The sequence below is a fragment of the Anas acuta genome, chromosome 2, assembly GCF_963932015.1.
Source record: "Anas acuta chromosome 2, bAnaAcu1.1, whole genome shotgun sequence".
Classification (NCBI taxonomy): domain Eukaryota; kingdom Metazoa; phylum Chordata; class Aves; order Anseriformes; family Anatidae; genus Anas; species Anas acuta.
In genome coordinates this window covers 43,394,434-43,416,641 of record NC_088980.1, presented here as the reverse complement: position 1 = coordinate 43,416,641, position 22,208 = coordinate 43,394,434, and the positions used below count along the sequence as shown (strand labels likewise).

The 22,208-nt window shown below is 45.3% G+C and overlaps 1 protein-coding gene across 1 annotated transcript; it reads right to left on the bottom strand.

The window, feature by feature from the left end:
* Positions 1 to 129: 129 nt before the first annotated feature.
* Positions 130 to 21,802, bottom strand: CMTM7 (CKLF like MARVEL transmembrane domain containing 7). The gene is made up of 5 exons (XM_068674466.1): positions 21,535 to 21,802; positions 7,062 to 7,235; positions 4,316 to 4,414; positions 3,294 to 3,375; positions 130 to 2,941 (listed from the first exon to the last, which is right to left on the bottom strand). The coding sequence occupies exons 1-5, from the start codon at positions 21,697 to 21,699 to the stop codon at positions 2,928 to 2,930; spliced, it is 534 nt and encodes a 177-aa protein (XP_068530567.1). The 5' UTR covers positions 21,700 to 21,802; the 3' UTR covers positions 130 to 2,927.
* Positions 21,803 to 22,208: the final 406 nt, after the last annotated feature.

Sequence of the window (22,208 nt, the reverse complement as noted above, 5' to 3'; positions counted from 1 at the left end):
ATTTTTTTCCTGCAGCTTCTACAGCTTTTGTCCTCCAGTTGTAAGAGACATTTGGATGCTCCCAGACAGAAAAACACTGCTCCAGCAAAGGAATGAAGGAAAAAAAAAAAAAAAGGAGCAAGATAACAATCCAATTATCAAAGCCATTTTATCTTCCAAATAGCAAACAGTTTATTTTTAGATAAAGAGCTGGAATCCCAAATTTGACAAAGTAACAGACAGATGGAGATTTCAGAACCGGGTTGACACTGAAGGAAAGTTAGAACACTTCTGCTGGCAGAGCTACAGTAGTGAGGTGCCAAAGTCCTTGTCAGACAGAGCTGTCATTCACAGACCTGCTGGTAGAGCTGGTGATACCACCAAAAGCTGTGCTTTTCCTGGTGGATATGTTTCACAAGGATTTGGGAGAAGTGAGGAAGCTGTGCCAGCAGAAATGTCAGTTTTCCAGCCTCAAAGGCACAAAACCAGAAGCAAACTTGTACTTGATGTCCCTTGATCCAGTATAAACAAGTGCACTTAGAGCAAAATATATTCTTTGGGCTACCACACTGCATCATCCAGGAGTTCTTTGGTTGTTGGACTGCAAGAAATTCCCCCTAAAGGCTTCCCCCACGCCATGGGAGCAAGTGACAGAGTGCCGTGGGAGGCTGAAAACGGGTGAGCACATAGTGTCAGCAGAGGGGACACGATCCCAGCAGAACATGGAAACATCCTTTTCTTCACTGCAAGCCCAGCCTCCAGCCCCAGATGCTTCTCTCCAGTGCCAGCGCTGCTCTGTGGGCCCAGCTGCACTCACACCATGCATAGCTGAAGACTCCTTTCCACAGGATTGCCAAGGCAGGTGAAAGCTTGTAGAAGGTGCCTACTATCCATCTGAGTGCTGCTTTCAAGAGATGAAGGTGCTACCAACAGAAACAGAGCACTTCTCTTTCCTTTGGGGGAACAGAAGAGATTGTATCCTTAACTAGCTATCTTGTCAATCCAAATTGAAGCCAGGGGATCGTTTTCCAAAAAGTGTGGCTAAGTCATTCTTGGCAGGTGATCAAGCACCTTTGTTGCAAAATGAAAAAGAGACCCCCCTATCATGTATTTATATCACTACCTTCTGCTGGTATTTTCACTCAAAGTGAATAGTTTTATTTGAATAATCTTCTGCATTAATGTCAAAGCAATTTATCTTGGAGTGAATACAGGTATCTTCATCCATATATAGCAGACTTCTGTGCTTTCCAATTGTTTCCTGCTCTGTGTTGTTAGGAATAAGTCACTTACAAAAAGGAACAGCAGTAGTAATCACAGAAACTGTGTACCATGAGAAGGAGGATTTCTGCCTTTCTAAGTTTTCTGCTCAGTTATTTCCATTTAATTTCTCTTTTTTTTTTTTTTTTTAAGAATTTTAGCAGTTGGCCAATTTCCTTTGTTAAAGAAAACCAAAAAACAACCAAAGACATGATAGGATGAGAGAAGAAATTAAGGTGGCAACAAATGGCAATGCATGATAACCTGTAAAGGGGCACAAAAAGCATTTTCTAAAAGCAGATCATTAAATTACTTAGGAGTATTTATGCAGAATTTCAGACAAATAGAAAAATGCATAGCAGGCCAGAAAACACTTCCTCCAGATTGGACCTGGTAAACTAAAAATCCTATTTTTTGCAGAAACCTGCTGCACTGTCATGCAGTTGTCCTGACGTAAGAGACCAACTTAAACGTGTCAGCTCTACTTCACAGCTAGATGTGAAAGGGAAGAGCACCAGGGAGGAGGAGCCTATGCTTCCCTTTTTTCTGCAAAGAGTTTCCAGCTCGTCAGAGATGGACTGCAAAAGGGCAGAGGTGCCAAGAAGGTAGCAGCATTGTCCCAGCCTCAAAGTTACATAAAGCTTCACAACAATGTCAGGTTGGACAAAACTCTGTCCAGGCTTTGGGCAGAGCCCCTGAAAATATTGACCCCAGCAGAGGCAGAGGAAGGGAAAAACCACATGAAAGACGGAGAAAGAGGCACTAGACAGATTGTGATAGATTGCTCTATTCACAATGAGCTTTCCATAAACACCATTAGCCTCCTAAGAGAGTATTTTCCTTTCTAGGAAATTCACCAGAAATTTCCCATACAGCAAGTCTTATGAATGTCCATTCCACCAAGTATTTGTGAAAAAGAAAGAAAAAGACCTAGCAAATCATTAAACGCTTATTCTTGGGTAGGTATTTCCCTGCATTTGGCAGAGGGAAGCTTTTAAGAATAATTTTTGATTGTTAATAAACTTAAAATTTGTGAACAAAAAAACCACGAATGTCATCATGTGCTGTTGAGGCTAGAAGAGAGTATTTGCAGTAATTTATACAAATTGCAGTTGGTACTTTTTGACGCTGGCTGAGCTGCTGTTAGAAAAATCCATGGCTCTGGTAGGAAGAGGTAACAAAGACTTGGGTCAGCTTATCCAGGCACAGATCAGTTTGTAACAGTTCCTTTGTTAAACAAACCATCCTTGGAAGTTAAAAAATCAGGTAGGAATTTGCAGGATTTCCCTTCTGTAAACAGATGGAGGAAATTAGAAACAATTCTTCCATCCCTCTGAAAGGAGAATCAAGCAACTCTCCAAATTAGTCTTTTTTGTAGTACTTATTGCAAATGACTGGCAATGACTGCAGCCCAGCTTGAGAGACACAAGTAGTCTTTCTCTGTAAAGCTCAGAAAAAAATTAGTTCTCCATTATAAACTTCTTCTGGGGGGAAAGCAAACTTTTTGGATGGGGGAGAAAAAAACAGCTTTGGTTCACAACATTGTTTTGCATAGGAATTCAAGTAGATCTTCAAAGGCTACCGGCTGTCCAGGCTTCTAATGAAATACCCAGGCTTTCTTCTCCATGGTGGATGCTCCTCTTTGGTATGCTATTTCGTAAGGCAGACCTCTTGCAGAGGTGGAGGAGTCATACAGCTGCATCTTTGAAAAGGAAGCCAGAGTCACTTTCACTGCCACAAACAAATGAACCCACTCGATTAAAAAGCACACAGGAAACCTTCGTTTTGTAGAGGGTGGGAGAGGAAGAAGAGACAACACCGACACATTTGCTACTTACTAGAAGCAAATTATTTTGCTCTACTGCTTAGTTGTTAAAAACTGTCAGTAGCTGTGATACACGTGTTAGCTGAAAGTATGGGATCATTGCTTTGTGAGGAATTTTGAGTAACAAGCAACAGGCTGTTAAGAAAACCTCCCAGGTAGACGCTGCCACAGGAAGATATAAATATTCATTTTGGGAAGCATTCTGGCAGGCACTAAGCATGATACTTACTTGTTGACTGGGTAATGCAAGAAACCTTGTAGGATGACCAGATGCTTAAAACACAAAGGATCGTAGCTAGGAATCCAAAAGTCTGGGAAGAAAAACAAACAAACCACAAATATTTACCACTAGATGACACACATTCCATGAATGTATGGACTCTCTTGTATATTCACCTACATATTTTATGATGTTAACAGACCAAAAGGAGTTACGTTTTCCTCCAATCTGCCAATATGCTTAATGACAATAATAAAAAATAATAATCCAGAGCATAATAGCAGCTTATGCTTTGACAAAACAATGTCTGGAAGATACACTGAGAATCATATACATGGGAGAGAAAAAGCTGGACAGCAACAGTGTCTCACCTGCCAGACTTCTCATTAGGATTCTGCAACACAGAAAATACTTTTCTAACACCTCCAATTCCTATTATTTTGGCAAACCCCACTCAAACAAGTCTTTCTCTGCCATCTGCCAAATAAACAACTCAGGCAAGTCTTCTAGTCCATTTTCATCTATACAACATCACCAGAACCAAGTTCCTGAAAGCAATTTATTCTGGTGAGGTTGTATTTTAAGTCCTGTTGCTGTGAAAATACTGTTGCCCACAGGCAAAAGTCATGCTTCTAAAAGCCCCCTTGCCAACACAGCCAACAGAGACAGAGTGCATCTTCCACTGAGGAGGCCTGAGACTACAGTCAGTTGTAGCTCAGGGGAAATTATCTTGAACATGGGCAGGAGGAAGCAAAAGACTAGGGTGAAGTGCTTCCAGTTGCTCCAACAGCCATTTGGGAAACCTGCATTGTCTTAATTCTTCTACACGTTTGTCCCCATGTGTTAACTCTGGAGTCTTTGCTGGCATTACATTCCAGAACATCAAATGAAATCAGCTAGAAGGCAGTATACCAACTGAGACACCAGCAAGGCAAGTCAATAAGAAAACAAAGTGACAAGCAAGAGATTTCTAGTGCCCTAGTTAATATACATTGCAATGAAAAAGTGTCTAGACTAATAAACAGCCTTACCGCTCCAGCCACAAGGCCAGTCACATTGTAACTCTTCGATGCTGCTACAATGGATGCAATGAGGAGCAGAATGGTACCAATTAAATAATGAAGAAACTCCTGTAAAGACAAGCACAGGTTGCTTCAGTAGGGAACCTTAACAGGAAAGTATTTCTACATGCACCAGAATCAAAACAAGTTGGCAGAGGTTACTCAAGGCCAGAGGGAAAAAAACAAGTCAAAATGAAAAAAAAAAGTTTCAAAAAGAAAGAAAGAGACAAAAAAACAACTTGTGAGCTGTCAGGCAGTGTACCATACCTGACCTTCTGTTCAAAAGGGAGGGGCGAGCTGCAGGTCTGCTAGTGTCACTGGAGTAAGATCTACTTACTGGGTAAGGATCCAGTCCCTTCAGCGCACTATGGTACACTACTGAGGGTGAAACATTTACCTTTATTGCGCCAAATTACTCAAAGAGACAGTTCTGGAGGAAGGAAGAAGTTTTGAGGGGGCACTTCTCTAGTCTACATACATGACATGGCAATGAAGGCAGAGGAAATGCAAACGCTTCTACTTCTCATCGGAAAGTCAGCTAGTTCACTAACAACTTTCATCAACCTCGACTAGAAACAGAAGGGAACCCACAAAAAGCACAGCTGTACAGACATTCATAAGCAATATCAGGTTCCAGAAAATCAGTCCAAGTCTGTAAGGGTGGCTGCAGCTTACTAACAAAGTAAGTAACACATGATGAAGCAGTTTTATTTTCCTGAGAAAGCACTGAGGCACTGTATTTAAGATTTTCTCTCACGTGTCAAGTATCACTCCAGGATTTAATTTTGCCACACTGTAAACTGGAGTCATCTGTGGATTTGGACTTTCAGTCCTCGCAAGGTTTATGGGTGTCTGCAACATATAGGAGTTGTTCCATTTGGGGTGGCAGGAGGGATTTCTGCTCACTCTACTTGCACTGTGTTACCAGCATGAGCCAAGCAAATGCCATGTGTAGGGGAGAGGGGTGATTCCTTCTCAAACATAAGGAGAGAGTATAGATTTTCAAGGAAATCCCAGAAGAGAAATAGTCTGCCATATCGTACCACCTGCTAGAATAAAGTATTTCTGCTAGGAGGCTCCTCTGGCTAGTTTGCAATGCATCAGGCATGCCATTGCCTCCTCAGAGACGCCCAGTAAAGCAGCGTACACTGGCCACTACTATTGAAGGGCCCAACAGATGGAGCCAAGGTGTAAATGAATTGTCAAAGGCTAAATTACACAGAGAACCAACCCCTGGCAGGACTGGAAGAGTGCCCCTCTGGAGAAATGCTTTCTAGCTTTAAAAGGTGTCAGTGCAGAGCAACCTCTCGAACCACTTCGACTTTGCTGATTGCAAGTCACAGCCCTGCAATGAAGAGATCCTGCCAGGAAACTCAGCCAAACACCAATCCTAGTTTCCCCAAGTCTCTTACAGGCCTTCCTATTCTGTTCTAAAGGTACTTAAATATTCGACTGAAAAGGAAAGTGGTTGGAAAAGAGCAGCAATGTATAAGCATCCCATCCTGTTAAACCTATTTGGGGCTGAGCAGCCACAGTCTGCAGTGCCTTAAACTCACTGGTGACTGGCACATTTTGGAATGAACAAACGCAACAAAACCAAAAAGCAAGGAATGCAAAGATCCAAACGACAGGGTTCTGTGACAGCAGTGCACACAGCAAGTGGTGCTTGGCAAAACTGTCACTTAGCAGCTTCTTTCATTTGTATTTATCTTGGAATTTGTACTGCCTCTAGATAAAGACAGAAGTGCTTTCTGGAGACAGATAATGGAGGCATGCATTTTTAAGAAGTGTTGCAAGTCTAACCACATTATTCAATTAAAAATATTTTTTTTTCTCTCTGGTTAGAAGTGGCTGGCTGGATAAACTGTTATCTCAGATCTGTAAATTACTTACTGTAGTTTCTATTAAAAGCCATCCAACTGCTTATTGAATTTCAAAATGTGCTCTACATCTCTCCTGGTTGGCATTTTCCACCCCACCAGTTCTTTTGCTGTGGGACTAACACGCCACTATGCATCCGAGAGATGTTTGTAAGACCTTATTAAAACCTGTGATCCCACACCAGGACTCAGGACTCTTCTGCTAGCTGACCTGATCAAAGCTGCCGAGGAAGTTCAGGTCTCTCATTTTCTGTGCTGCTCGTTAGTCCTCTGCTAGGACAGGAGAGATGGATGTGCAGGGGAAACGAGGGAATGAGGCAGAAACTTCCTGCAGGATATCCTAGGAATGGCCAGGCTACGGCAATCAGTCTGAGGCTCCCATTCTTTGCTATTATTTAAAGTTACCTCCAACCCTACCAAAAAGAGTCAAATTTGACTTAAATAGCACACACAGACTTTATTTTGGGACAGGATGTAGCACATCCATTCTAATGCAACGATTTGGTTCTCTAACAGCCACGTAGCTACTATAAATGACCTGAGTTAGGGCCCACCTGCTGAGGCTTCTTTTCAATTGTCTCAGAGTCACACCATTGCCTTCCCTGGAGGAAATTTGGATTTCTATCTGTGTTAAGGAGAACAGGAGCCAATCCAGGTCAGCTAAAAGACTTAGAATTACTGTGTCTGCTGAACTGCATACTAACACCAAAAGCAGCTAAAGGACTTGTCCATGAAAGAGAGCCTATCGACGTGTGACAGCACAAGAAAACAGACTGTATAATCTAGACGTCAACCCACAAGAGAAGCAAGGCACGCAGACTGCCTTACAGACTTACCGCAAGGGGCCAGCTGACACAAGTGAGCATCCTGTAGATTCTGAAAATGTGGATGATGTAGAAGAACAAAACCATAACCAAGTCGCACATGGCGACAATCTGGAAGTAGCTGTATGCACTGTAATTCGTCCACTGAGAATTGTTTATGCTGATGAATGCGACCAGCAGCGAGATCTGAAAGACAAAAAGCACGTTAAAGGTTTTTAGAGTGGCTGATGAAGATGGTTTTTAGAGTGAAGATGGTTTCAAACACACCAAAACGTCATTTAGAAACAGAAGACAAACATCCAAAGTCAACTGCATGGTCCCAGCGAAATGGAGGACAAAGTAACAAGCACGAAAATAATGTTTTAAAATTTGCAGTTAAATCCACTAAAGCAACCACTAAAAGTGGGAAGAGAGACAGCTGCTAGAAGGAAGGCAGCAATCTCAGCCTGAAGAATCCAACCTGAAGAAGTCTCTGTGTACAAAACAAGAGGCCTCAGATAGAGCAGAGGCACTGACAGCCAGGAGTTGCAGCAGCAGCTGAAGGACCTAAACCGTGTGGACTTTCCGGAGGGTGTGGATTGCTCAGTACAGTCAAAATCACCAAATGCTGTAAAAATGAACCCACAAACACATACCTTTACTTCTATTTTGTGAGATTTCTCACACCAAATCGTAGGGCTGGGCTCCAAATGAACCCAATTTTCACCCTTCCTTTTCTACCACCTACGCAGGAGGAGTATTAGCAGGCTGCAAAGTTGTACCACAAGAAATAATACAAACTTTGGAGGAACTGATTAATTCACCCCATACCCAACACCGTCACTGAAAAGCTTTGATATGCTAACAGGGTTACATGAAACCACAACACATTAATGTACAACTTTGCAAGTCTACAGCTGACAGAAGGACAAGAGATCTCTTTATTTTTTTAATCTAAAGCTACTCGTTTATTTTACTGATCTTGCAGGTTGCACCAACCCAGATAAACTGGGTGATAAAAATAAATCTACCCAGGTTATACCCAAATGTTTTGTTATTACAGACTTCGGCAATGAGTGTTTTCAGCCATTGTAATTTTCAGCTCATCCAGGCTCAGCCAGGAGCAGTCATGATTCACACTTTAAGAGTTTCTCCACGACATGAAAAAACTTTTTGAGGAAGCCTGCTCTTCAATACTGCACCATACTTCCATGTACAATCAGCTTTCAACCCCCTAACCTAAACTGCAACCATTAGCAGAGTAATTTAACTAGATTAAAAGGAAAAAAGCAAACCACCCAGCACCCAAACAACATAGCTCAGATTCTTCCTGCTGTATCTTTGAACTTCACCTGCTCAGTTGGAAGTGGACAGGCTAAACACACACACCCTCCTGTTCCTTTCTTCCCAGGTGTGCTCCCCTTCCCAAGCACGTAACCCTGCCTGCACCATGCCTGCTCTCTGCCCCTCAGTCCAGGTCTCACAGCTTGGCCACTGGCTACTCCTAAATGCACAAAGTCCTGTATTTTGTGCACGGTGGAGGTTTCTGAGACGTTATGTTTCTTAGAAGACACCAAAGCAATGCTCTCCACTGTTTAAAGACTTTTGGCCAAGTTCTTCAATTCTGAGATCATTTTAATGGAGCTTTGCCCTATCTATTTTCATGAGCAGCCTTTGTCTTCTTCTCCTTACCACCCTGACTCCAGTCCCTGTCGTGTACTGGTAGGCCTCCCTGATTCAGGTGCTCTCACAACAACCACTTATCAGCTTCAATTACACTGAAAATCAAGAAAAAAGCTATTCAGAGAAACGTTAGATCGGCCTACTGGCTCATTTCACGCTTGAACCATTACCTTTAGCAGCTTTTGTACCGTGTACAAAGGATAAGAAGGACGGAGGCCTTGAAGTACAACCACCAGCCAAATAACAAGAAGCACCGGGGAGCCTTGCTTTAACAGAGCTGGTTCTTTCAACTTCTGAAGGTGAAGCACAAAAGTGTTTTTTTTTACTTCCTTTAGACAGAAAGTCTAAAAATTTCAGAACAAGCAGAAAGACGAATGTGAGCCATCTAACAACAAGATCAGAAAATTCACCTGAGGTGTTATGTTCCTCCAAAGTAAGAAGATCCAAGGTACCAAACGACCTGTGAAGAAGCTGTTCAGCTCCCAAGAACAAGGTGGAAGCTTGGATTTGAGCAACCAGGCTCTCCACTCCAAGTGCACTTCCCAAAAACAATTGGCACAGATTCCCCCTTTGCTGCTTTCAGGTGTGCCTCAGCATCCCTCCACAGGCAGGAAGAAATCACTGCGGGGCAAGAGGTATTTCTCTCAAATATTGCCTTTCTGGGCATAAATTTCATGACACAAGACTGGCCCACGTGTTCTAGAGAGGGTTGGTCCTCTGCTCAGAGGCACCTAATGCTACTTCACAGGACAGGCCCAAACAGGAGGAGATCATCAACTTTAGATAAAGCTATTCCACACTCACCTCACAATATTGCCTACGTGGCTAACGGGTACATTCAGAGTTTAAAACTCAATCATCAAAAAGAATAGCAGCAAGTGCAGCAAACAGAGCCACAGAATATTCTCTCTCTTTTACAAGTGACAAATATCGAAGTTCCACCACCAGATAGCAGAGTTTATGATGCTATACCAGGAATATATGATGATAGAGCAGGCAATGACTGTATCTATTTTTTCATGTAACTCCTGTTCCCAGAAAACTTGGAATTGAGCAATGAAAAGATTAATATGCAACCGTCTGAGATACAGTTAAACATCCATCAGAATTCAGGTTGTGGCACAGACATAAATATATAGAGGGACAGAGAGAAAAATGAATGGCAAAGTAATAAAATGATCAAGTGTTATGAATGGTCTTTATGTATCCGTGCTCAGGGCAACAGGTTAATACATCTTGGAAATAAAAAATTGAGGCACAAAAAAAAAATCAGGGCATTGCCAATTCCATTTCAGTATCGTATTTCACAGGTTGTAAAAGCTGCAGGCTGTGCCCCACAGCCAGCCAGACCAGAAGCACGGGTCAACTGATGCTAAGTCTCGTTGGAAAATTTCGGGGCTTTCCACAAAATGGAACCAGGCTCCAGACCTGCAGTCCACAAGGGGTGAGGGACACGCTGCAGGAGACTAGGATTTAAACGCTTTCTGGTTTCTGAAAAGCAACACAAAGAGCATATGCATCAGTCTACTCCAAGGAAGGGAGGTTCTGGGGTTTAAATTAAGTTCTGTATTTACCCTGTTTCACCAAAGTTGATCAGCTTAAAGTTGACTTTCTGCTGGAGCAGATATTTGAAGTAAGCCATGAGGAATGTTTAGGAACACTGGGATATTTCAGCAGCTCTCTCTCAGTGAAGCCAACGTGAGCTGAAGGCAGTCAGCAACTGCCAGAAGGCACTCAACACCTTTCCAGAGAGAACAGACACTGTAACAGAGAGATAGGAAGAGCCCACATTCCCTTCTCTATTTTGAGCTGGAGACAAGTCAGTCATCTCCCCTGCAACGTGTCTGTGGAAAATGTTGGCTCTTGAATAGCACTGACAAAAGTTCCCAAGCCTAAACACCACCCTGATTTGAACCAGCTTACACACATCGATGAGAATCCCTGACCCGCCTCTCCTCCAGGCTGAGCAGCTCCATCCCTCTCAGCCTCTCCCCGTGTGAAGGATGCTGCAGTCCTTTAATCACCTTCGTGGCCCTGTGCTGGACTCTTGCAGTAGCTCCAGGTCTCTCTTGTACTGGGGAGCCCAGAACTGGACACAGCACTCCAGGGGTGGCCTCACTGGTGCTCAGCAGAGGGGAAGGATCACCTCTAAGGATGCTCACACCTTCCTCCTGCATCCCTCTGGCAGGAGAGGAGAGGAGAGGGAAGGACTGGACAAGAGTCATAAATTCTCTCTCCTCGTGCTATAAAATGCTGCTTGAAGTGTTTCCCAGCGATGCTGTTATTCTTTAAAAATGTGCTCTGTTTTTCTCCCAGATTCTTCTTGTCCCTGTGAAAGAATGGAGTAACGAGCACCTGAAGTCCATAGGCCATTTGTTACGCTCAGTAAAAAGCAAGGAAAATGTGTAGCAGGACTTCAAGGAAGTCATCCTTCCACTGCTGGAAAATTCAACAGAAAGGGAAGGAGAGAAGTCACACCTTTGTATTAGGAAGAGATTGCATCTCAGGATTAATAGGCTGAAGTCCCCTGCACAAATAAATAATAATAATAAAAAAAAGGTGCTGGACTGTATCAGCAAAGACAGAAGAACCTAGACCGACCCTGCAAGCTCAAATCACCTGCTGCAAGGAAAGGGCAGGCAGAAATGAAGAGCTTACAGATACTGCTTTCCTCCCCAGTGCCCTGAGGGAACCATAACGTACGAAAGGCTGTGCCCTTCACATCTCTCCCTATATGCTGGCTGGCACCTCTGAGCATTTTCTGATCCGGTGGTAGGAGGCTGTAGTTTATCTGACCACAGAACGATTTTATAACCCAAGAATAAATCAGGGCGAGTGCTTTATACGGTCCTTTTCTACTGTCCTGCTTTAATGGACATAATAAATAACGCTCTGATTTTATTACCAATGCTTAATTCTTTTGTAACATTTGGAGAGGACTAAATTTTCTTCAGACCAGCTACCTGCACAAATATAAATCCACCTCGATCTCCACTATTGACAACAAGAGGCTACGAAGGAAAGCCTGATGCTCTGAGTGTTAAAGACATTTCCACACACACACACTGACAGATGGGAGGAGTTGAATGTCAGTCCTAGTGTTTGACCGCCCTCATGTTAAGAAATTCTTCCTCCACCTCTCCTGGCCCAGCTTTGTGCCGTTCCTTCACATCCTAGTAAAGACTTGAGCTAAAGCTCTGCACCTTCAGAACACCTCAGACATGTGAAATGAGGCAAAAATCCCACCAACTGACCACTGATGTAGCAGACGAATGTAAAAATCTGCGGAAATGGCCCTAAAGCAATCAAGCAGAGTGTCACAGAACAAGTACAAGAGTAGGAAAAGGCTGGTCTTTTGGGGGTTGCTTTTGGGTTGGTTAGTTGCCATTTCACTTACTATCACTTACTTACTTACAGCAGACTGATACCACGTGTTGCAAAAAACCCAAACATCCAGAAGACATCCCAAGTAAACTCCTGTTTTCCGACTGAAAACGTAACCTGTAAAGGCAAGGCCTCTACTCATCCCTTGACCCTTCCCGACTGTTCTTTCCCCCAAATTATCACCGGCCTGTACCCAGCTGCTCTTTCACAATCCCATTAATGACCGTGACCAAGTATCCCTCAGAAATGCCGAGAGCCTGCTTTCCAGGCAGCTCCTGGGTGTCCCGCGATGGGCAGCAGTGAAGGAATCCCTCTTTTTGCTTTGCTTGCACGCACAGCGCCTGCTTTCCTTATAAAACTGTCATTACCTCGATCCACGAGGCCTCTTGCCTTGCTTCTATTTATTTCCCAACCCTACAGGAGAGGGGAGTGTGAGAGCCAGGGTGGGTGCTGGGGTCAACCTGCTGCAGGTGGCTCTCCCTGCCTGGCACTTCAGCTGCTGCAGCAGCACCAGGGGGAGTGTTAAAAACCTTCACTGCAGAAGGGATGGGACCGTGGATCTTGCAAATCCCAAGGGTGTATCCTGCACAGATAGGCTGAACCTGCTGTCCAACTGTGTGACCTTTAGCTATGAAAAATAGTGTTGTTTTTTAATATATATATAGAGAAAGTAAGATGTGAAGTGCCAGCTAAACTGCACGGAAGAAAGATGAGGTAGATAGGAAGCAAAACTTCCTAGGAAGATAGGAAGCCTCCACGTACCCAGCATCCTGATTTCCCCATTCACATGAAAACGAACAACAATTCCCACTTTTAATGTATTCCAGCTGTCTTCCCCGCTGCCTTGCATCAGGCCACGCGCTGCAATTGCATAACAAAATATTTCCAGCAGAGAGGTTCGGCTTGATGCATTTAAGCCAAAACTGCCAAAAAATAAGTCAAAAACTGCACAAACTATTACAGGGTTGAAGGGAATCGGGGAACTGACAGAGCAACAGACTGATTCTGTCTGTCCATCTGCGTATCCTTCGCTGTGTGAGTTATTTTTCCAGCTGCTGTCTGTTCTATAATTAGTGCAGCAGCGGCGCCCATGTAAGAACAATGGTGCCAGAGGGAGCGGCACAAGCAGCTGGGAGAGGGGGACACAAGGATGCTCTTTCTGGGTGGCACGGCCACCCGAAGTACCCATGGAAATACAAGCCTTGGATGCCCACTGGCCAAAGGACCATTTAAAAAGCAGGTGGAGAGGCAAACAAGGCATCATCTCAGAGCACTGTTAGGGGAAAAGCGTCATGGGACAGGGATCGGCGTGGTACGAAGCCCGTACAAACACTGCAGGCAGCAGCTCTGGTTTACCAGTCTCCAGCTTGCAGTTGGCAGCATCTGAAACACGGGAAAGTGCTGTTCCTTTCCATCCTTCTTTGATAATTTAACCCTCTGGAAGACAGAAACAGCATTTTTTGCCTGGATGCTGTGAACAAAATTGAAAGGAGAGTTTCACCAATGTACTAATGAACCACTGTACTGCTTCAATCCTCCCTCCTCCTGAATCTAAGAACAGGAGGACCCTGATTATTATCCACGAAACTGATAAAAACTAGCTGATTTCCACTCTCTTAACATTTACCCAAGTTCTAGTGTTAGCAAATGTATGAAAGCTGCCTGGCTACAGATCTGGAGCAAGGGACAGCAGTGACTCACTTGAAGTTTTATTACAGCATTTTTAAAAAAACAACATAATAAGAGCTAAATGCTTCTTTTATTTGAATGAAAAAAGAAAGTCAAAGTTTCCAGCTTGTGACACCAGCCAAGATACTAAGTGGAATTTTCCATTCTACGCGTGCCAGGCAGGATAACCAGGCCCTGTTTAGGTGTCCCACACAGAGCAGAAATGTCACTGACTGCAGCTGTACTGTCACCGTGCATTTCCAGAAGTTACACCTCAAGGCAGTGAAGCAACACCTTTATTATTCATTACGTATTTCTGGACAGAATCAAACGCTTTTTTTTGAGCAGCTTCCCAAAACAGAAAGACGAGCGGAGCTCAGGCCAAGGTTACAAGTGTAATTCATGCAAGACTGGTTCAGCTAATTTAAGCAACAAAGCTGGCCGATGCTGCAATCGAGATTTTCTTTCTCCAAAAAAGTGGTGCTGGAAATGTGGCTGTAACAGCCGAACCCCCGCTAACAAGAGAAAAAGGAGATAAAGAACCCAGCCCACTTAAAACTTCACTAATGACGGATGAAATCAGCAGCCCTCGAGTGCATGGCTCTGTGAAGCAGTCAGTCTTTGGTTGCACACCGATCTCTCAGCCCCTGCGTCTGGGCAGATTTCCTTCTTGTCTGGCTGGTTTGCAAAAATACGGAGGCTGCCTGACCTCTGATAAGCACCTTCTTTTGTGCGCTGCCATCCACGGGCTATTTATTGAAGATAAAAACAGTGGGAGGGTGAGAAGAAGGCAAAATAATCTTGTTCAGACCCTCTAAGACTCAGATAAAGGACAAGCAAGTGGCATTCTTTATCTACCAAAAAGTTATCTATCTGTTCAGGAAGAGGCCTCGGTGGTAGAAGAGGACACGGGGTAATCGCAGAAGCAGCGTGTCAATGACGTTATCAATGAGCCCTGGTTGCAGGATGTCAGCCACGATTACCAAAAGGGCAAATCTTTGTGACAGCCAGCTGCAGTTAGGTGGTGATTGTGCACGTCCCAGTGTGAGCAAGGCGTCGATCCCACCTCTGCCAGCTCAGCCAGCTCCCTGCAGCAATCCTCCAAGCTGCCTGCTCCGCCAGCACACGGCGCTGGGAGGAAGACAAAGCCTGAAGGTCCCCTTCGGGACCAAGCCAGAAGAGCTCTGCACTTCGTGAGCTCACAGCTTGCCCATCTATTAACAGTGGAGGTGCAAGGCACCTCTGAAACCAGTTCTCTGAGCCATACGCAGCATATACTGAGTTGTTTGAAGTCCTATACCATAAGTAAGACACGATATAGGAGCTTGATCCTGACTTGTGAGCTACAGAGCTCTTGCACTCAAAGGTCACAGCTGTCTGAAGGCGGCTACAGCACCGATGCATGGCAGCACCACCTACAGAGCAGGAGCCCACGCTGGCTGCCCAGCCAAGCCTGGCTCAGACGGGCTGGCTGCTCGAAGCCCGAGGCACACAGTGTGAAAAAAACCCACAAACTCCACACGACAAACCACGAAGTTTCCCTTTTGATGCATATCCAGCAGCACACACCTACTCTAAACCCGATGGGAAGGTGTAACACAAAGCCAGGACCTCGTGGCAACAAACTCCCCGCGGATCTATCAAAAGAGGTCATTTTCCTGAAAAGCTGAAACATTTTCCTCATTTTCCTGAAAGCTGAAACAAAGAGCACCCTGCAAACCGCTCAGGAAAGCCTCCGTGCCTCCTAGCCCTCAGCAAGCAAGCTGTTCAGCCCCTGCCCTCGCCAATGCTGCTGACAACACGACCTGCTGTTGTTTGAGGCATTTATTGCTTGGCTGATTCCCATCTCCTGCAGTTAACACCTGTGAGCTCTTCTCCCTGCCCCAGAGAACGCCACGCTGACATCTGGCAATCGCACAGACAGCAGTTGAAAAGTCTGTAGCTGTCAGCTCAGCAAAGGCTTTGTTTGCCGTGGCAATGAAGCCGTAAGCTACAGGCTCCTTAGGTAAGAGGAGGGCTGTTTACCCCACTGAAGTCCATGTTGTTAGATGTGTTGGCACAGCCTAATTGTTTAATCAGGAAAAACCCCACCACTGGAGTGTGTGGGGATTGTGTGGGATCGTGTTTTTGCCTTGTAGATGAGAGACTTCTTCAAGTGGCCTTCCAGTCCCAGGGTGGGTGTGATTACAGACTTGCAGGAATGTATGCTGGGTCCTTCTGTAGTTCTGCAGTTGCTGCTGGTCATCTCAGGTTAAGAGCACATTTTTCTCCCAGCTGTGAACGCTTGTTTCTTGATGTTTCTCAGAAACAGCATTGGAAAAAAAACAAAACACCACACCACACCATTACCAAGAACATTCCAAGTAAATTTCTCTTGAAGCAGCTTCTCAATCTTGTAATCACCTTAAGAACCCGAGTTATGCAAAAAAGAAGCGTACCAGGTGGGGGAAAGAAAATCACGGCAATTTTGAAGTTTCGTCTCTGTGTACCGAAAGCAGCAATTTCTGGCTGCCGTATATTTACCCCTGACCACAAAACAGGAGGGCCAGCCCACGGCGCACACGACGTGACGAGAGCACGAAGGAGGCAACGAGCCGCAGGGCCGAGTGAGTGCCTCGCAAGGACTCCCCTGGGAGGGAGCAGAGGAAACACTTACTCATAGTGGCTGAACGCTGTCTGGCTTTTGGGGACGATACCACCTCGCCCAGGTAATGCAGGGCTGATACCTGACATTCACGTGGCCAGGAACGCTGCCCTCACTGAGCCTCTGAGGTCGCCCCTGAGCCTCCTCTTCTCCAGGCTGAACAAGCCCAGCTCTCTCAGCTGATCCTCGTAGGACTTGTTCTCCAGGCCCCTCACCAGCTTCGTCGCCCTTCTCTGGACTCTCTCGACCACCTCCATGTCCTTCTTGTAGCGAGGGGCCCAATACTGAACACAGTACTCGAGGAAGATCTGCTCCACTGGTTCCTGCTCTCTGTGGCTGGAGAGGCGGATGTCCACAAAGGGACGCTGCCTCCCAAGAGAGCAGATAAAACCCCCTTGCACTTCATAAAGCAAAGCAACAGCAGTAAGAATCCGCTTTTCACATCTAACACTCCAGGACACCACGTATACCTGATTAAGATTTTAATTGCTACTGCAAATCTAGCTTCCTGTTAAACGTACATGTCAGGAAACTGCTGCCAATACTTCACTCTGCTCTTTCAAGCGTGCTGAACAGGGCTCAGGTGATGTGGTAAACTTCTAGGCTTCATTTCCTGTTATTTTTTGTTATTGTTGTTGTTATTGTTTCAGAAGCTGCGCCTGCTCGCCCTTGTTCAGTCATGTCTGTACCAAGAGGACTACGTGCAATAAAGTTACTAATGAAGATTTCGCAAGGAATCCTAATGGATGGGAGCTCCCACTCTGTGCTCTTGGGAAGCCTCTTCTGGGATACAAATCAGTCACTGACACCTTTGGAACACAGATTTCCTAACAGTAACCGCATTGCCTTTCTACGAAATGGACTGGAGCTGATTTTTTAGCCTTCTGGAGGAGTTTAAAATCGAGAAAAATCACTAGTATCTTTTTTACTGAAAAAAAAAAAAAAAAAAAAAAGTAAACAGACAGTAACCTGGTAATTAAACCTCCCTCTAACAAAAGGAAAAAGAAAAAAAAAAAAAAAAGGAAAAAGAAAGAAAAAAAAGAAAGGAAAAGGACTAAATTCTTAGCTTGTGGTTTGAAGCACGGGGAACCAATTCAGGTTTACATAGCTCCTGCCATTATATCCCAGGCACTTGCTCTTGCTGACAACAGTCTCTGTGGCTGCACTGTTCCCTAAAAACTCCTAGAGAAAGAAAAAAAGTGAAGGAGAGTTGCAATGAAGCTACCCCAGGTCCCTGGCTTGGTGTTCTCTGCATCTTTGCAGCACTGCGGTGAGGCAGAAAGGGAAAATTCCTCACACAGGGGCTGCCTGTGAAGTTCTGTCCCATGAAATAAAACCCTGTCAGCCTACCACCAGGCACTGCTTCGGCAGCACACAGGGAGCTCACTGTTTGCTCCCAGCTCGTATGCAAATACCTGGGCAGAAATTTCAAATGGCCACCCAGAGCAGAGGCATGGAAAAAACACAACCGGGCAAGTCAGCCGGTTTCAGCGATCTCAGAGTGGAAATAACAAGGCTTCCCAGACCGATTGGGTTTAATTAGTAGGCTCGGGCATTCCTCCCTCAAATGCTCTCACTTACTTTGGAGACACCTACGATTTAGACAAATTCCTTCTCTCCGGCCAGCATGCCAAGCAAGGTCTCTTCACTGGGGCTTCTAGCAATTAGCACCTACAAGATATAGTTCTGGCCTTCGCCTGAAAACAGTAACTTTGCTGCTAAAAAAACCGTCCAATTTCTTACTGCTTATTCTAATTTCTTCTCTGCATATCACCAGAATTCCTCTCTTCTGACTGAACAGCATTATTGCCATTATTATACATCCCCAGCACACTGCTGCAGAGAATTAGGTGATTTACTTCAATCAGCTCCGTAGACAAAAGATGTTTCAGGCTCAAGAACAAGTCGAAGGATTGAGAGGCTCTCAGATCATTCTAAGCAGCTTCTGCTTTTGTGCATTTCCTTCTCCTGTATCAATGGTTTTGATTAGGAATTTCCTAATTCCACTAGCAGATTGTGCTTTCTTTTCATATTTTAACATTTTATGAATGTAGCTCTCCAGTAAATATGGCTGATGTCATCCAACACATTGAGAAGTTGATCTCGGTTTTAACAACCTACCTACCAACACTTTTTATCTTTCAGAGTTAGATGTATTAATATGTTCTTCAACACCATTATTAACTGCATGTCTGCATCCGAATAATCCAGTGAAGTTTCAGCAAACTTGAAAGCCGCTCAGAATTAGAGATGCCTTGTTGGCCACTCCAATATCAAGTATATAATTGCTTTTGTCGAGACACACTTTGGAAATAAAACATATACTCAGCAGAAAAGCTTCAACTATTATTGCCTTAGCATTTTTAAAAAGTTGAAATGATTTTGTTAAGTCAACTTTGATTGGGTTTATTCTTTTTTTTACCTTGCCATGTTTGTCATTTTCTTCCCCAGTCTTGAGATTTCTTTTCTTTTTTGTCTGGTGAAACTACTCGTTCCTGCTTCATACTGAGCTGGAAGAACGAGCAAGACACTTAGCTTAAAGCACTCTGTATACTGAGGCTGGGCTCACCACGCCAGAACCACTGCCTGCTCCGTAACAGCAGCGTTATTCCGGGAACAAGCTCCTTCCATCCCCAACTGTGGTCACAGCCAGCTTGGCCCATCTTGCAGGAGGGGCCAGAAAGGCACAGGCTACTGGCCTCCTCTGCTCCTCTCAGGGTCCAGAAGCAAGGAGCAGTCTGAGAATGGTTTGAGAAGTCTGAGGGACCAACACGAGCACATGCTGTGCTGTGCTGGCTCTTCTCGGACCCAAGAGCTCTCACTCACCCACTTTTCTCTCCTCAGACTGTCCCGGCCATGCTCTTGCACATGGCTGCATCAGACACTTTGGAAAGGCGACGCAGCCACGGCCATTCCCACTGGGTAGCTGCTTAAGGTGGTGTTACACCTCTGCAGCCTCCACTGGCAAATGTGCACTGACAGCAGGACCTAGCCCAACGCTGTGTCTGTGCCATCCTCCAGACTTCAGCTGGAAAGACACAAAAGGCCCACAAGGGCTCCGCCAGGAAGCCAGCCGACACCGACCTGCTTCAATCTACGAACAATGCCACCCGAGCCAACTCGGTGACAACACATGCATAGCGCCGTGTCTAAGGGCACAGGAAACCTCAAAAGACTTCCACCCTTCATCTGAGGTCTGCCAAAAGCAGAGTAAGATAGTTACCAAGAAAGTCTCACTACAAAACGTGCCAGCAGTAGCATCGAGCTGCGTTCAAGTTACAGCAGCTGAAGTCTGGTAGATGTTGAAGATAACTTCATAACCTCCTGTTAAAACCACAGCAGCAATTCAGACTGCACTTGAAAAACGGAGCTCCTACTAATTACTAATGTTATTAGTAATACTCATGCATGAAAAGCAGCTTTCCGACTGCCTTCTTGCCATGTAAAACACACAGGTGGCACACTATTTTTCAATCTCTTCAACTTGTCAAAGATTGCTGAGTTTTAGGCCTTGTGTTAAGATCTTTTTTGCAGAAGAAAACCCGTGCCATTATCTTTTATTTCCTTGGTATAATTTCCCTGGTGTGTTGATGACATCTATTAAGATAATGTCATGCACATACCCATACAATCAAATTATATATGTTAACTTTTTGGCTTACAGGTACTGCAAACAGCCCTTAGCACTACTATAAATGATGAAATCCTAATGTTTCTTTCCTGTTCTCTTTCATAGTTATTTCTTGGTAGAAGGGATTGAGGAAGAAAGAGAAAATAGGAACTGCAGTGTTCCCGCTTCAGAGCCACAGCCATTCAGAAGCCCAGTACGCTACGAAGCGTGTTTTATGTCTGTCCCAAAAGACCTTATCTTCGTCCTCTGTCAGCATAATGGTTCTCCTTCCTAATAAGACTACAGTCCTACCAGACGCCTTAACACTAATCCAGGAATGTTTTGAGATTTACCGTAGAGAATTCTTTTCAAACACAGATACTGCAAACACTTTTCACCAGGAGAACTACATCCATGGATATAGAAATCTCTGAGAAGAGATAAATTTTAAATAAAAAGTTAGGAAAGTGTCTTACTGGGTGCAGGAGGTCACCTAAAACTAGCCTATTTCTACACACCGCAGCACAAATATTTAGTTTTCTTAGTAAATTGCTTGAGAGTAAGACATTATCATGATATCACATCTGAAGTGTTTCATCTGCCCAAAGTCCCTTGGATATCTGAACTAATTTCTAGTGATGTTATTTACAAGCGAGCTGGAAAGCAGAAAAATGTAAGAGGGTAAAGCTGCTCATGGGAACTTGTTTATGGTATTTTAACTTTTAAGGCCACCACAGAAAACCACCAGCTTAAATTCAGATGAAGCTGATACAGAACAGCATTGATAAAATAGTACCTGATATAAAGTAAGTGTTGCATTATTACCTACATTTACATACATTACATAAAAATATGTAGAGTATGTAAAGCATACACACACGCTTTGCATGTGTGCCAAACCTGAAACTTCAGCAGAAATATGCGTGCCTGTGCTAGCTTTAGGAGGAACCATAAAAGGCATAAAAGGCACTGTTCTTCCCAAAGCGGTGAAAGTGAAATCAAAAATGGCCTTTTAGTTAATCAGCAAAGCACAAGTTTTAGCTGTAGGTTCACTTGCAGTGTGGATTTGTGCTCAGCATGGCATTCATGCTCAACAGCGTGCCACGTTGGCCCCTGGAAAGATACCGCAGATCCTCACGGTGGTTTGGGAACAACCCAAGCGAAGAGAACACGGCAGGTAACTGTTCATACACCTCCGTGAGGTGCCCATCGTTACCCAGTGCCAGCAATGGGATCCAGCAGGCAAATCACCTCAGGGACTAACACGAAGTGCGCGCCCCAGCAGGGAGAAGGAGCTGCCCCATCCCTTAGCCCTCTCCACACCTGGATGGCGCGAAGCTCCATCTCCTTTCAATTTCTGCTTTCCAGCCATACTTCTCCCAAACTGCTGTCAGTCCCAGCGGCGGTGCCCACCCCTTCGAGCCCAGCACCTCTTCCAGCCCCTTCCCCACAAAACCTCGCCACAAGCCGAGGCACGACGACTTCCCCCCCCCCCCAACCCTCCCCTGCCTTCGTACCATCTGGGCCACCTTCAGCATGCCGGCACACGAGCGGAAATAGGCGCCGTCCACCAGCTCCCCGTCCGAGCTCGCTGAGGCGCTGGAAGAAGCGGCGGGAGGCGATGTGGACGCCGGCCCTGCGCTGGTGACACCGGTGCGGATGACCCGCGCCCCGTGCGACATGGCTGCCGGCCCCGCTCCCCTCAGCGCCCACCGGCCCGCCACCGCCGGCACGGAGGCGGCGGGGCTGGGCGGCGCCGAGGGGCCGCTGAGGGGCAGGGCGGAGCGCCGAGCCTCCCCGCCCGGCCGGCTGGGGTGGGGAGAGAGCCGAGGGAGGGTTTGGAGGGATATGGGGTGAAGGAGGAGCCGGCTCGGTCCCCCTCGGACTGTGGTGGCTTGGCTGAGGTGTCCGCTGAGGGGACATCTTCCCTCATGGAGCGTGCTCTCACACCAAATCTCCACAACGAAGCACCAAATCTCCACAGAAACCCCACCAAAGCACCACAGAAGCCATAAGCCGTCCGATTTGTCCCAAACATTATTGGCACTAAATGGGGCACGGCAGGCAAAACTGGCAGAACGCCCCGGCGCCACGCTTTGGGTGAAATCATGCAGAGTTGCAAACAGCGCTCAGGGAAGGAAGCTATATGTTTCCTAGGGTTTAAAAATAGCTTGTTTTGCTGTCTGATAAG

Excerpts from the sequence above, each read along its gene's own strand:
- CMTM7 (XM_068674466.1), bottom strand. The coding sequence starts at position 21,699 with ATGTCGCACGGGGCGCGGGTCATCCGCACCGGTGTCACCAGCGCAGGG. Across the intron at positions 7,236-21,534 it reads TGCTGAAGGTGGCCCAGATG|ATCTCGCTGCTGGTCGCATT; the intron begins GTACGAAGGCAG and ends TTTGTCTTTCAG. Across the intron at positions 4,415-7,061 it reads GTGTCAGCTGGCCCCTTGCG|GAGTTTCTTCATTATTTAAT; the intron begins GTAAGTCTGTAA and ends TTGTCTTTACAG.